The following is a 14,914-nucleotide window of genomic DNA, read 5'->3' as shown; positions in this document are numbered from 1 at the left end:
ATGAAGTGAGTGGGAGATTGTTGTGATTCTGGAAAGTGGAATGCCAGGCACCCAGCTGGGCAAGCAGAAACCCACAGGGTGCCCGTGTGTCCTGACACGGGGCAGTAGCAACCCACCAGCTGTTTTCCTTGCCACTGTTTTGGGCTCCATTAAGTGGGCCCCTTGTTCTCGCCCAGTCCTGAAATCTGCTGTCGCTGCTTGCACCGACTGCCCCCCGGCTGCTGCTTGCTGGGAAGGCCTGCTACCGTCACCGTGGCTGGCGTCCTGGCTCTGAGAACCGCCGACCTTGCTTTCCCTCCCTCTCCTCAAGTGCCCTAATGAGCCACTCTTGCAACCCACCCTGGCTGCTTGCTCCGCATGTCATTATCCCTGCTCTCTGCCAGGACTTCTTTCTCTCTGATGTGGTCTCCTCTTGCACAACCCCTTTCTCTCGGGGTCACTCTGCTGTCCATCTCCCTGTTCTGGGACACTGCCATCTCTCCCTCTCAGACCTGCTGCCACTGACTGCCCCTTCATCCCCGTAACCCGCCAGGGCCTTCTCAGCACTCCGCTCAGAGCTGCTCCCCTGCACTGGGGCTGCTTGGGGCCTGTGCGTCCTCGTCCTGCAGTTACCTGGCTGCTGCTCACCCCTCCTCATCTCCTTTCCTGCTGTTCTCAGGGTGCTCACCACCTCCTCGATCTTGTTCCCGTTTATTTGGAAGTCAGAGATACAGAGAGATAGAGAAGCAGAGAGAACTCTTCCATTTGCTGATTCACTCTCCAAATGTCTGCAGTGGTGGACCTGGGCCAGGCTGAAGCCAGGAGTCTGCCAAATGAGCGAGGGGTGCCTAACTATTTGTGCCACGCTCTGCACTTTTGCAAGGCCATTAAGTGGGAGCAGGATTGGAAGTGGAGCAGCTGGGACATGAAGTGATGTTCATATGGGATGCTAACATTGCTTTACCTGTTGTACCACGGCCGGCACCTGTTTTGACCCCCTCCCCCCCGACTTGCCCACTGTTTTGTGTGGCTTTGTTGCTGTCACAGCCTCAGCCACCCCTCTCTGGCTGACCTGGTGTTGGGATCACCACCTGACTTGTTCAACAAGACACGAGTCACCAGTGAGGATGACCACCATTGATTGAGCGTCGGCTATGTCTTATTTGTTGTTTATTTTTGAATTGACAAATGTGGTGTAACTTGTTTTGAAAGGTAAGCCTTACAGAGGGAGTAAGTCAAGCTAATTGTCATATACGTAACTTGGTGGAACGCTCCTCGAGCTGCCGTCACTTGGCTGCAGGCCGGCTCTGCAGATCTCAGGTCCACAGCTCATTGTGCTTTGCTGTGCTGCTCCCTGTGATGGGCAGGGGGGCTCCTGAGCCCATGCCTTCGTCCAGCTGTCCCTCCGTGTCCCCTTCCTTGGCCTGCGCTCTTTCCCTTGGGCTTTTCCACAGCCTTTCCTGCCAGGCCTTCTTGGGGTTGCAGATTCCTGGTGCCTGGCAGGCAAAGCGAGAACAGGTGCATACATTCCGGGAGGCAGCGTAGATCAAGGGGCAGATCGGGGCTTCTACAGGGAGGAGGGTGAGAAGGAGCCAGGTGGGAGAGCAGCACATGGCGTGTGTATGGGGGGGGCTCTTTGCACCGGAGCAGTCTGTCCTGACTGAGCCCTAGGCTTCCCTTGTTGGTGGGAAGCGGCTGCTGCAGTCATATTGCGGGGTGCTGGGTGTTGGGGGGGTGTCCGTGGAGGAGAATGGCCCCATGCTGGTAAATATCATGCCGTGAATGCTGTGGGCTCTGTACAGGTAATGTCCTGGGTGCCACACCCGCATTTCCATCAGTGTCTGTCCTGCAGAACCTCAGATTCCAGGTGCCAGGCCTCTTGGGGGAGGCCACGTTTCATCTGGCAGTTCTGTGGTCTGGTGTTCTGGGCGTCTACTCCCTCCTCACCCACCATTGTGAGCCACAGTCAGGGACCCCCACACAGACCTGGGCCCCCTGAAAAACAAGAGACATGGGGGGTAGCCTGGCCCAGTCCACCTGCACATTTCAGTACATGTTGGATCTAAAAAAAATAAAAAGCCTGAGTAGGTGGCAAGTAGCAAAGTCCAGGGCTGCCCTTCTGGAATGGAGGCGGAATGTAAGAAGATGCACAGGGTTGGGATCTTGGATTTGGACAGGGAACCAGTCAATGTTTGAAAGTTGTAACTGTGCTCATATTTCATCAAGGGTAAATTTTGTGCATGATGGAAACATAAAAGTAATCTAACCCCAGTGAGTATTTCAGGACCTCCCAGAGTGGTGGCAATTGATGTTTTGTGTGAGAGTGAGGGTGCGTTGGTCAGCCACGCACGTGTCCTCTGCAGCCCTGGAAGGGGTGTGATCCTGCTCCTTCTTGTGGGCTGAGGCGTGGCTCTGCCCAGCCCTCTGCCAACATTGCTGACCCTTCCCAGAGCTCTGCCTGTTGATATGCGTGAGCCTGGGCTTACCCAGTGTTCTTCCACCTGGCTAGTGGACTCTGGGACCTAGCCGTGGAACTGAGCGGCTACCGCAGAGTGGCTGCCGAAGCCACGGACTCAGCTTGTCGTCTTCTTCCTCCCAGGCAACATGAGACGGTCATCCCTGGGGACCTCCCCCTCATTCAGGAGGTCACCACGACCCTCCGCGAGTGGTCCACCATCTGGAGGCAGCTCTATGTGGTGAGTGAGGGCTTCCAGCCGGGCAATGGTGCTGTCGAACCTAGCTGTACTTCTGGGAGGGTTTTTCTTTCTCTGGGAACATGAACAGTAAAACTTCTAGAACACTGTCTTGGGGAAGACAAGCACAGCACATTGGGAACTCCGTGCCCTGGACGTGCCCTGATCAGGGCATAACTGTGCTTGCTGGGACCAGATGGACACTGGAGGAACCGGCCCTGGAGGCTGCCTGGCCTTGTATTAGGGCAATGCTGTTGCTGTAAGAACCCTGGAGTGGAAAGTATAGTCTGTGCCCCTTGGTGTCACCTGCGAGTTTGTATTTTGATCATGGGAGCTAAACGTCTGCTGTTAAACAGATGCTTCTTGGTGAGTGCACTCAGGAGTGATTGCACATATTTATTTGTCCATTTATTCATGTATGTGTTCCAGGTGTGAATAACCTAACAGCCTTCCCCTATAGCAGAAAGGCCCAGCCCTCTAGGTTCCTCTGTGGTCGCAGCAGGGCCCGGGACGCATTTCGCATGCAGGCCACGTGTGCATCTGTCCAGTACACCTGATTGTGGCAGAAGCCGAATTAATGCAGTGAGGTTGAAGCCCTGACAGCTTCCACTTCCTAGTCCCCCAGGACATTTCTTTGCACATAAATTCCTATTTGCAGAAGATTACCTTTTGTTAAGCCTGTATTTGTATTCAGAGGGTTGATTTCTCATATGCTAATGTTATTATCACCAGGCAAGGACTTGGGAAGGAAGTTGGGGCGTTAATTTCTTGGGAACATAGAAAACTTCCTAAAGTCCCACAGCTGCTTGCTCGTGGTTCTGATTATACAGTGGTTTCCTATAAATGCACAGTAATAAGCAGTTGCAGTAATTGTTCATCAAATGCACTCAAAAACCTAAAAGCGCAAAGTTAGCCATGAATGTTTTGTGTAAATCTGAGCAATTTCGAAGTCGGTGTTTCATGTTCAACTTAGCAATTTTTAAACAAAAACACGGCAACAAGGCAAACTGGAGTTGATGCTGACCAATGTGCCAAGTCCCTGGCATGGGCGTGCCCGTGGTCACCACGGCTTCTCTGCACAGCTGGGATCTGCCTCTGATTGTCCTGCACGGTCAGATTGGCACGAGCCACACCACGGCAGACACGGACAAGTTATCAAGATAGTAAGGATTTTATAGACTTTGTAGGACTTCAGGAAGATGGGCCAGCACTCAGCAAGCAGGAAGGAGAGGTGGTTTTACAATGCACCATTGTTGCCCATGTGGGTTTCTGTTTAAAGAAGACTGATTTTATAGTTGTTTGAATGACAGAGGGAGAGATCTTCTGTCTGCTGGTTTACCCCGCAGATGGTCACAATGGCCTTGGCTGGCCATGCTGAGCCAGGAACCTGGGTCTTCCACATTTGTGTTGAGCTGGATTGGAAGCAGCAATGGGCCTGTAACTGGCATTCTGGCAGGGAGTGCCAGTATTAGAAGGGTGCCAGTATTAGAACTAAGCAACCCTCACTGCTTAGTTTTTATGGAAGAATTACATTCAGGATATTATTACATCTTGAATATAAAATTGCTTATTAAGATACTGTGTGTTAGGTAGGTGGTGTTGATCTTGGAAGCTTCTAGAAAGAAGGTCAGATACTAGAAATAGTGGGGTGAATGTATGTGGAGGGTAAGTTATTTGACAGAAACACCACTGGTCACATTTTTAAAAAGGTGCCAGAACGTTAAATTTTCATCAAATCAGCTGCTATTCATATTTCTCTTTGTTGAAAGGACTGCTCGGTTGTTTTTTCCCATGGGCCAGCCCTCGTCTCCTGGATTAACTGGAGTCTCTTTGCTTCCCTTGTAACGTCACCCTGCCAGGAGCAGATGCCGGCAGGTGTATATTTTGCATCTTATTTGCATGAACATACCCGTTGGCTCTGCATTGAGGCTGGCCTCTTGGAGTGGGGTCTGTCTACAGAAGGACCGGGGTGTAGGGTTCCTCAAGTCTGCTGGTGGTGAACAGGCTGGGTTTCAGGCTCACAGTCAGTCGGAGGGATTTATTCAGGGTTGCTTGGAGCTCAAAGATAGACTCTGAGGCGTGTTGTCCACACAGCTCCTGTAGCATTCTTGTCTTGATTCAGTGTCCCGGGCTCTGATGTGCCTGGGATCAAACATGGCTTTTTCCTTTTTCGTTTCTTTTTACGGTTTTGGTGATTTCTAGGAGCCATGTTCCACGTAATGTGCATTGATTTGTGCTGCAAGCAGCCTCCATTTGGAGTGGTCGTGGTGGTGCGTGGTGCACGTGGGTGCTCACTTGTTCTCCGTGGTTTGACCCTCGAAGCCTCACACTTGGCTTCCTGCCCTGCCCCCACAGCAAGATAACCGGGAAATGTTCCGAAGCGTGCGGCACATGATCTACGACCTCATTGAGTGGCGGTCCCAAATCCTGTCTGGAACTCTGCCCCAGGACGAGCTCAAAGAACTGAAGAAGAAGGTCACGGCCAAGATTGATTACGGAAACAGGTTTGTTTCTTCTCTGGAGGGCGATGATTTCATGTTTCCGTTATTCAGTGTAATGACATAACCATGAGCCTCCGGACCTCCGTCATAAAACAGAAGTCCCGACATCAGAATAATGCTGTGGTTTTCATTTTGCAAAGGATGAGGCATTTTCCACTGGGTTATGAAAATCAGGGGTGTTTCCTGAGTTATTCTCCTCGCTGGTTCTTCTCTTCCTTGCAGTGAGAAGCACAAGGCTGGGGCAGTCTGCCATGGCGTTTTTTTACACTGTGCTGCACAGATAGCAGAAGCAGCAGCGCTGGCTTTCTGCTCGCAGTGCTTGGGTTTGGGTCGAGACAGGAGGGTACTCTGTGCAGTGCTAGCAAGCCCTGGGTTTCTTCTGTACAAGCCCTGTGATCCGAGATGTGGGCTCCATGTTAGGTCACTGTGAAGTTAGTCCCAGTGCAGGCTGCATGAGAGCTGCAGAAGGCTTCCCGTGCAGGCTGGCTTGAGCACCTTAGGCCTCAGCATGCTCCTTCTCGGAGGAGAGTGCTGGGACCTCATTCTGTCAGGCTCTTTTATTTTATTTATTTTTAAATTTGTTGTTATTCATTTAAAAAAGCAGTTACAGACAGAGTAGGCAAGACAGAGAGATCTTCCATCCACTGGTTCACTCCCCAGATGGACACAGCTGCCTGGCCTATGTGGGGCCAGGCTAGAGCCAGGAGCATCTTCCGGGTCTCCCGTGAGGGTGCAGGGACCCAAGCAACTGAGTCGACCTCCACTGCTTTTCCAGGCTGTTAGCAAGGAGCTGGCTGGGAAATGGAGCAGCCGAGACACGAATCCGTGCCTGCATGGGATGTGGGTGTCACAGATGGTGTCTTGACCTGCTATCTATAACATTGGCCCCCGCCAGGCTCTTTCTATCATGTGAGGTTATGTCATTTTATGCCTGGTTGCTCTTTGGTTGTTTGTGCAAATTCAGAGCTGGGAGAAGCCTTAATAAAAATTATCCAGTCTTAAGCTGTCCAGATGTGCAAGACTTCAAAATGCAGAGTCTTCAGGCCTGCCCCTTAAGACTCTGATTTTCTGCAAGTCTCAAGTTTCCAAAGTAGAGTTGGACATGGCTGAGCAGCAGAGCGGGAAGCCTCTGGCTTAATTTGTACACTTGTACACATGGTAACGTGGGCAGCAGAGAAGGGATGGAAGCCCGAGTGAACTGAAAAAGCTGCCTGGAGAATTGGGATGATGCCGTAATTCTGTTTCCTGGAAATTTATATTTTCAGGGTAAAAAGTCTTCCAGGTAAAGTCAAGAAGAGGGGATGGGGTTTGAGTCACTGCTTGCAAGAGAAACATTCTGACTGTTTCTCCGCAGACAGCAAGACAGTTCTGGGTGTAAGCTACTGACAGCATGTTTCTAAGGAGTGTTGCGTTTTGAACTCCTGTCTAGAGACCTGTTGCAGACATGGCAGGCAGCTGCCTGTGGACATTCTGTCACAGTGTGATTCAGCAAGGAAGGGTTTCCAATGTGGTTTACTACCTTGGTAGGAAATACAGGTCTGAGTAGGACAGGTTTGGGTTCACAGATCTTGTCTAAAGCCGTGGCTCTGTGCAAGACTTCCTAGTTGCTCCTTTAGCAAACAGTGCTGCAAAAGAAAATCACACTTTTGGATGCTTGATTTTAGGCTGGGTGGACTCTGTAAGGTGCTGTGCCTTTTTCATTCTTCATTTGCATACTCTTTGTTTACATTCTAAAGCTATGTGTAAGGGTCCCTGTGAGAATACACTGAAGGTCATGGCAGATCTCCCTGGGAAAATACACACAGAAAATACAGGCACACACGTGCCCCCCACACACGGACACACACAGAGAGACACACATAGGGTCATACACAATGCTCAGGCATGCAGTGGCCCAGAAACACAGCAAGGACATACACAGAAGTATAGACGCGAGTGTTAGGTATATACAGAGAGCGCTGAGCGCACACATTGGCCCACAGGTTCCTGAGCTTCTCCTCGCGTCTCGGAGCCCTCTGTGGAGTTGGTTCCAGTGGTGCTTGATTACCTTGTGTTGACGGAGGCACCTCTTGATGCAAGCCCCTCTCTGGCTTCAGACCCAGCCGCACGTTCATGCTGAGCAGGCAGGAGAGTTGCTGACATGTGACGGTGTGCATGTGGCACTTGACAAAGAGCACGGTGAGCTCCGGGCCTGGAGCCCGGGCTCTGGACTGCTGGAAAGCTTGGTGTTGTGCAGTCTAGAACAGCCCTGGGCTTTGCTGTCGTCTTTGGCAATTTCCTGCTAGGACTGTGATGGGGTGTCACAGTCAGTTGTCTGCCTTGGGTCAACCCAGGGCCTGTGCCTCCTGTGTGCCTTGGCAGAGCCTCTTTCTCCGTGTTCCCAGGTCCTGGTTGGCCCTCCCTGTGTGGCAGATGTGCAATGCCTCTCACCCAGCACTGACCCTGGCTGCTGGTAACAGTGTGTTAACAGTGCTATTAACAGTGTGGGCACCTGCACTGGCTGGCGCAGGACAACATGCATGAGAGGTGCCACTGATGCCAGCTGACAAGCCTGGCACCTGTGGGAGCTGACTTTGTACCGGGCACTGAGCCTGAATGTCGTTGAAATCCTGTCTGCCCTCGAGCTGCAGGCAGGCTGGTGGGCCCTGCAGTCCCCCAACAGCAGCGTTGCTCCCCGAGCTACCAAGAGGAAACAATGGGGCCTTGGGGACTGCCTTGCCCCGATTCCAGCTTCCCATCCAAGGCCGACGAGGAGGTCCATGTGGCCTTCTTGTATGTGACTGCAGGGAGAGGCCGAGGCTCATCTGGATGCAGCACGTGTGGCTGGGGCCGTTGCTGCTGCCCCTGGTGCTGGTGGTGATGTCTTCCTGCTGCCATGTGTCTTCTTTCAAGATTGTTGTGGGCTGTGGTCAGAGACATTGCCAGCTTCGCACCCTGGGAGTAGCAGGAGTCCCCCATGGGGGTGGGGGACTGTGAGTGTGGGGTCACTGGGGCCCAGCAGGTTGTCCTCCGACGGAAGCAGGGCACAGCACCCGGCACAGCTCCCGGTCTGTTCCCTGTGTCCTTGCCTTCGTTCCTTCTTCAGAATAAAAATCACCTGACACGTGTGTTGGATTTTAAGAGCCCGAGAACACGCTTCCAGATAGAGACTGCACAGATTTCAGTCGCCAGATGTTGCCAGTGTTCTTAAGTGGGCGACCGCATGCAGCCATCTGGCCAGGAAGTTGCTTAATGTGATCGTGGCTGATGCCCATCTGTTCAGTGCTCAGACAGAAGGGAACATCTTCATTGAGGAGCCTCTTGTAGGGCGGGAAACTGATGCCTGGGAGAAGGGAAGCCCCGCGGGGCACCTGCCAGACAGCGCCCAGCTGACCGTGCTCAGGGTGCGTCCCTTCCAGCTGTCCTTCCTCCCCGCCACCCAGGGCAGATGGCACCAGGGCCAGCCTGTGTGCTGGAGGCTGTGGGTGTCTGACTGCAGCTCTGTGAGAGCGTGCATGGTGCATGTGCCCTGCACCTGGCTGCTGTGTGTAGGCAGCTTCGTTACCCACACGTTTCACTGGCTTTGTGGATCTGCGCGGCTTTTCCTTGGAGGACGCCGGCTGTGGCACTGCACGTGCACATGAAGGTGACGACATTTAGAGTAAATGCCAGCGACCTGGTAGAAGTGTCGTCTACAGTGTTTGTGTATGGCCTTGTCTTTGTGTGACTTCTCCCCTCGGGGCTGAGGTCGCAGTAGAGAATTCAACACTGTCTCCCGTGTCTGTGAAAGTCTCATTTCTTGTTGTAGAATTCTCGATTTGGACCTGGTGGTGAGAGATGAAGATGGGAACATTTTGGATCCGGAACTAACTAGCACAATTAGTCTCTTCAGAGCTCATGAAATTGCTTCCAAACAAGTGGAGGAAAGACTGCAGGAAGAGAAAGTAAGTTCAGCCCTGTGTCATGTCACTTACATTTGGAACACAGTTCTTCACCAGCAGTTTGCGACAACAGTAATAAAATACCAAGGAGACCAGCTTTGCATGGTCCCATCTCCCAAAGGATGCCCACCTTGGGTGGCCCAGCAGTGGGCTTCACCTCAGAGGGGCAGGGTCGTGGTGATGTCCCTTTTGTGTCCTCCTCTGCCAGGGGTGGCGGGAGGGCAGTGAGCATGCGTCCTCCTGGACTCTGAGACGCTGAGCTGTGTGATCTGTGGGTACTCAGGAATGGATGGGCAGGTGGAGCCATCTAATTCAGCCTATGTTCACTGTGCATTACCTGTGCCAGGTACTGAGGACGAAACGAGTGAGGCAGAGATGTCTTGGGAGGAGGGTGCAGGCTAAGGAGGGAAGCGGGTGATACAGCTGCATCCTCATCTGGACTCAGGAAACGAAGGAGCCAGCACCCGGATGTCTGCACAGGAGGCTCCCACTGAGACCTCCGCCTAGGGTGCTGGGTTTGGGTGGCTGTGTGCTCAGCAGTACCAGGAAGCCGTGGAGTGAATGGCTCTACTGTCGTAGGCTGGCTGGCCACACAGAGCTCTCGGCCCTGCAGGGTCAGTGCTGGGCACTGGCCATGCTGACTTTCACCTCTTTTTCTGTTTGCAGTCTCAGAAGCAGAACCTAGATATTACCAGACAAGCCAAGTTTGCGGCCACTCCTTCTTTGGCCTTGTTTGTCAACCTCAAAAACGTGGTGTGTAAAATAGGAGAGGACGCCGAGGTGCTCATGTCTCTCTACGACCCCGTGGAGTGCAGGTTCATCAGGTACGATGCGGTCCTCCTTCCTGTGTTCCAGAAGCACCAGCGTGCCCTCCTCCCGCGGGAGCCTCCGGGGAGGTTGGCTGCCAGGCCTCACCCCGGTGCGGGGGCAGTGGCAGCTTCTGCACCGGGTGGTGGCCGGTGCCGACCGCTGGTGGGACTCGTGTGTACCTTGCTGTTTGCTTAAGGGGATGAGGTGGCTCCAGGCACACTCTTGCAACATTATAAAGAATGAGGCCAAACTTGATTGGCTTTGCTGTCTTTAGAGACCTTTTACTTCCTGAGCCCTGCGGGTCGTTTTTCCTTGTAGCCAAGGTTTGGGGCTCACCTTTGTCTTCTGGCTGTTTCCCGATGATTGCAATAGTGTCTGTCGCCGTGCCCACCACAGACACATCCTCAATGCATCCTTGCGGAGGGAGAGCCTCGCAAATTCATTGTTCTTCTTTGGCCTTCAGTATGACTTCTTTGTCTAGATGGAAAAATTATGCTTACACCCTGTGTAAGGCGTGTGTGTCTGGGTTCAAACTCCCCGTCTCCACTGGCGTTTTTCAGAATTATGAAACTCAGGGTACGCCTGACAGAGACCAGACAGTTGCATTTCATCCTACCGCCTAATAAGCGCTGTATTTCTTTTTGACACAGGGTACAGTTTGTATTTATTGGAGCATTTAGTTTGTCCTAGGCCTGAAAGAAACATGCGTTGTATGGCATTTTATACTGACATCATTCTAAATGAACAGATAGATTTTTAAAGTAACGTGTTATGAAATGCCATCTGAAAATTGTTCCATTGTCGTCATCACTCCAGATGAGACGAGCACAGTTAAAATCTCTTAAGGTTCTTACGTGGCGTCTGCTACTTGAGCGGTCGTCCTGTTTGGGAGTCTGGTTGCAGGAACTCCCGGCGTCCCTGGGCCTCCTCGCTCCCAGCCCCGGGTGCTGGGATTTGTGTTTGCTGCCTTTTGTATCTGGAAAACCAATCTGCTGTGTTTCTCTCTTTTTCAAGTGAAAACTACCTGGTTCGCTGGTCGAGTTCAGGCCTGCCTAAGGATATAGACAGATTACACAATTTGCGAGCTGTTTTTACTGTAAGTGAATGACCCTCCATTCTAATGGGTGGTTTGGTGACTTCCTCCGACTCCCTCCTGCACCGGCGCTTGGACCTGGTGATGCCTGGGGTGTAGGGGAATCCAGTGTTTGGGGCGACTTCCCAGACCCCCAGCACTCTCCCACTGCCCTTCCAGTCACCCTGGCTGACTTCTACTCCATTACCATGGAATCAATTGCTTAAATTTGTGTCTTAAGTTCACTTAACTTTAATTGGCTATGGTTATTCAATCCCTTGCCTTCCTGTGAATAACATTAAAATGCTTAAAAGTGGTCCAGTGAAAGAGCCTCAATCCATCTTGGTACTGTCCTCTTCAATTGGACTTGCATTGATTAATGGTTCTCCAAAATAATTTATGGAAATTGATATTTCTAGGACCTTGGGAGCAAAGACCTGAAAAGGGAGAAAATCAGTTTTGTGTGTCAGATCGTCCGCGTGGGTCGCATGGAGCTGAGGGACAACAACACGCGGAAGCTGACCTCTGGCCTGCGGCGCCCTTTCGGCGTGGCTGGTAATCCATTTCCTGCCTTCTGCTCGGGGCTCGCCCTGCCTAGGAGGTGGCACTGCCTCATGGCGGACGGCGAGTGGCTGTGGAGGATAAGCTTTTCTGTGGGAGGGAGAAGTAAGCTGTTAGTGGTGCGTGGGTGCCAGGCTGCAGGTGCAGGGTGCATCCTCTGCTGCGGAAGCATGCTGCTTCTCTGGGGAGAGGCCTGACCCTTATTCAGGGCCTGGGCGTGTCCGGGCTGTCTGGGCCAGGGATGGATGGGTGGAGGAGTGGGTCAGCCGTAGGTGGGCCTGCTGCTGGCAGGACAGGTGGGCGGGGCAGAGGAGCTGTCCTGTCTGGGTGGTATTCTGCTTCCTGCCAGGAAGAGCGAGGGCCAGCGGCTCTTGCGTCCAGGGAGGAGGGACGCGGCCCCAGGGTGTTCACAGTGGGCGACCTCCCCCAGTGTTACTTTGGTTTTTCAATATTTTGGGCAGTGTTGTTCCTTCCTTCTCGGAGGCTGTGCCGGAACCGCATTCCACCCGGTCTGCTGCTGCTCTTTGTCCTAGGCTGGGTGCCTGCGGACCCTCTGGGTTCCTGGCCGTGCCCGGCACATTTCTCAGCATTTTGCATGAGTCACTCTGGAATTCGGCCTTCGCCTTGGCTGCCAGGAAGCTCAGGACATACCGGTTTCCCCCCTGGCTTTTTAACTGGGGGGGGTGGAGTTTCAGTGTGTGTAACTGGGCCGGAAGCATGGGTGGTTCTCCCTGGCCCCAGCCCATCACTCCGCGCCGTCTGCTGGTGTGGACTGGTGTTTCTGCGTTCCAGGAGTTTTGAGGAAGGAATAATGCTGGCTCTTCCACATTCCAGTATCATGCATAGTGGTCTCGCTGTCTTCAAAAAGCTGCCCGAGTATTCTAGAACAGGATCACAAATCGCTGCAGAAAATGCTTTATGCTTCATAAGCCGTAAACGATAGTCAGGACGTAGACATAACGAGAAAGAAGCACATTAATTTAACTTGCTTGAATTTGCATCCGTCAGTGGATCAGGAAGGCTACCTAATGACCTCTTCCAGTGATTCGACTGTTTATAGGAGATGCTGAGTGTGAGGTCGCCTGGCCAGGTCCTTACGGCCTCGGCCTGCACAAATGCTTTCCGACCGTCTTCCCTTATTACATGAACGTAGACTGTTAAGCGTCTCTTTTTTCAGAACTTACGGCATCTCCTGCATGTCCTCTGATGTTAAAGTTAGGAGTAACTGCACCTTTGGAGGATTTTCCTTTTTCCCATCTCAAGGTCAGAGGTCGTTCTCTGACAATACTCTGGTTTGGTGTGATGGGCGTGCTGGGGCCCTCGCCAGAGTCTGTCACGGAGTATGTGGGATGCTCTTTTTTCCAGCCCACAGCTGTGGAGCGAGTCCAGGGATAAGTTTCTGTGACACAGAGCAGGATAGAATCGTGACCCAGGACTCATGGGGCTCGTGGGCGTCTTCCTCCTTTGCTTGGAGTGGGCATTCTCCAGCTCTCAAGGGTTCAGTTTTGTTGTTTTCAGTTATGCTGCAAATGGATCCATGAGGCTGGGGCAGCTGGCACAACCGTGGTCTCTGCTGCTTCGTGGGGTCTGAAGTCGTGCTAGGGCTCCGCCTCTGGGAATGATCGAAGTGTGGGCTGTCACCTGTGTGCCGAGGCACTGAGTAGCACCTGGCATGCTTCTTAGCCTTGGAGTCACCATTGTTAGCATTATGATTGTTGATTGTTGTTAAAGATTTGTTTTGCAAGGTGGAGTTAGCGTGAAAGAGAGGATCTTGCATCTACAGGTTCATAAATGTGTGTAGTGTCTGTGGCTGTGCCAGGCTGGAGGCAGGAACCCAGAACTTCATCCTGGTCTCCCACGCAGGTGGCAGGGGCCCAGCACTGGGGCCATCACCTGCTGCCTTCCCGGATGTAATGGCAGGGAGCTGGATCAGAAGTGGAGCATCTGGGACTTGAACTGGTGCTGGTATGGGATGCTGGCCCTGCAGGCTGTGGCTCAGTAATGGCCAGCCCCTGGCTGCCACTGTCTTTCACTGTCTTATCCCTTGATGTCTGCTGATTTGTGACCCCAGGTTCCTTGGGTCTGGGCTGGCCTGTGACTCCTTGTTCTTGTGTTTCCTGGCATTCATATTCCTTTGCCCGTGTGACCGTGTTGTGGCTTAGTTGGCTGTGTTCTGCCTGAGATTTCTTGGGGGCGGGACCTTTTCCTGACATCTGACACTGATGGCACCCGGGATCTTCCTCCTGTGTGAGGTGCTCCAGTGACCTTCAAAGGCATTTGTGCTTCACTGATGGATGCTGGCACGCCTGTGGCTGTTCCCATTGCTTCCTGGAGCCAGCTGCTTAGCGGCTGCTTACTTGGTTGGCTTCTGACGCGTGTTCCCAGGGTGATGTCTCCAACATCCTGTGTCCCCAACATGGAGCACCGTGCTTTCCCATGGTACTGTTAGCTGCTGTGCCCTGTGTCCCTGAAGTCGACACCCGCACGCTCTCCGCGTTCGCTCTGCAGCTTCCTGCTGGTGGAGGGCTGTTTCTGTGCGTGGTTTAGCTGTGCACACGTGAGGCCCTGATGGCAGCCCTTGTGAGGCAGTGCACCTCAGCCTGAGTGAGTTGCTGTACCCGTCCTAGTTAGGTCAGAATTACTGATTTCGCCAACCCCACCTGGGGGACGTGAACGCCCCTGCCCTCCTGTGGCCTCCAGCACATCCCAGGGGACCTAGATCTTCGTCCGTCCCTGAGGTGGATGTGTTTGAGCTGGGTGGCCAGCCTCTAAGTGGCCGTTCTGCCCAGGCACCTGCGTCCACAGAGCCCGTGGCCTTGAAATGCGGGGTGTGTGTGTGTGTGTATGTGTGTGTGTGGCCGTTCAGCTTGCACTCTTTAGTTTCCTGTAAAACAATATGCTATCAATCCTTCTTAAATAGGAAAGTGATGGGAAGTTACAACAATGATGTAGATTTTGTGGAGGAGTTTAATTGTGATTAAATAAATTATTCATGTTTCTGTGTAGCCAGAATAGAACCTCTTGATTCTCATATATTTTTTTTTCCTGTGTGCATGGCAAATAATTTGAGAAATCACTATCGGATTATACTGTTTATGTTTGCTTATTAATTTTTAAGTCTCTTTAGTTGCTTCTTATCATTTTAACCTTTTTTTGTTGTTGTATAGCTGAGTTAAGCATATTTACATGATGTATGTTTTTAAATTGAGTTTATTTATTTGAAAGACGGAGGAAAGAGAGCACCGTCTCATGTACGCGCTCACACACCTGTCTTACCGCCAGGGCTGGGCCAGGCCGTGGCTGGCAGTGACGAGCTCAGAGACGTGGGCCAGTGGTTCCGTCTTTCTGAAAAGCCTACGGCGTGTGTGAAGTGCCATC

At 52.3% G+C, this 14,914-nt stretch overlaps 1 protein-coding gene across 2 annotated transcripts in view; it reads left to right on the top strand.

Annotated features, from left to right (window-relative positions):
* The window catches only part of DOCK1 (dedicator of cytokinesis 1), a 410,700-nt gene that overhangs the window by 49,380 nt on the left and 346,406 nt on the right, over positions 1 to 14,914 (top strand). For both annotated transcript variants that reach the window (XM_040991937.1, XM_040991936.1), the window contains exons 5-10: positions 2,579 to 2,675; positions 5,028 to 5,176; positions 8,961 to 9,096; positions 9,760 to 9,917; positions 10,918 to 10,999; positions 11,395 to 11,530. In XM_040991937.1, coding sequence (XP_040847871.1) covers positions 2,579 to 2,675; positions 5,028 to 5,176; positions 8,961 to 9,096; positions 9,760 to 9,917; positions 10,918 to 10,999; positions 11,395 to 11,530 — 758 coding nt within the window. The remainder of the gene's footprint in view (positions 1 to 2,578; positions 2,676 to 5,027; positions 5,177 to 8,960; positions 9,097 to 9,759; positions 9,918 to 10,917; positions 11,000 to 11,394; positions 11,531 to 14,914) is intronic.

This window comes from Ochotona curzoniae, unplaced genomic scaffold (assembly GCF_017591425.1).
Source record: "Ochotona curzoniae isolate NIBS_2020 unplaced genomic scaffold, NIBS_Ocur_1.0 contig_66, whole genome shotgun sequence".
In the NCBI taxonomy this organism is placed as follows: Eukaryota; Metazoa; Chordata; class Mammalia; order Lagomorpha; family Ochotonidae; genus Ochotona; species Ochotona curzoniae.
The sequence above is the reverse complement of the archived record's forward strand: the minus strand, read 5'-3'. Positions and strand labels throughout refer to the sequence as shown.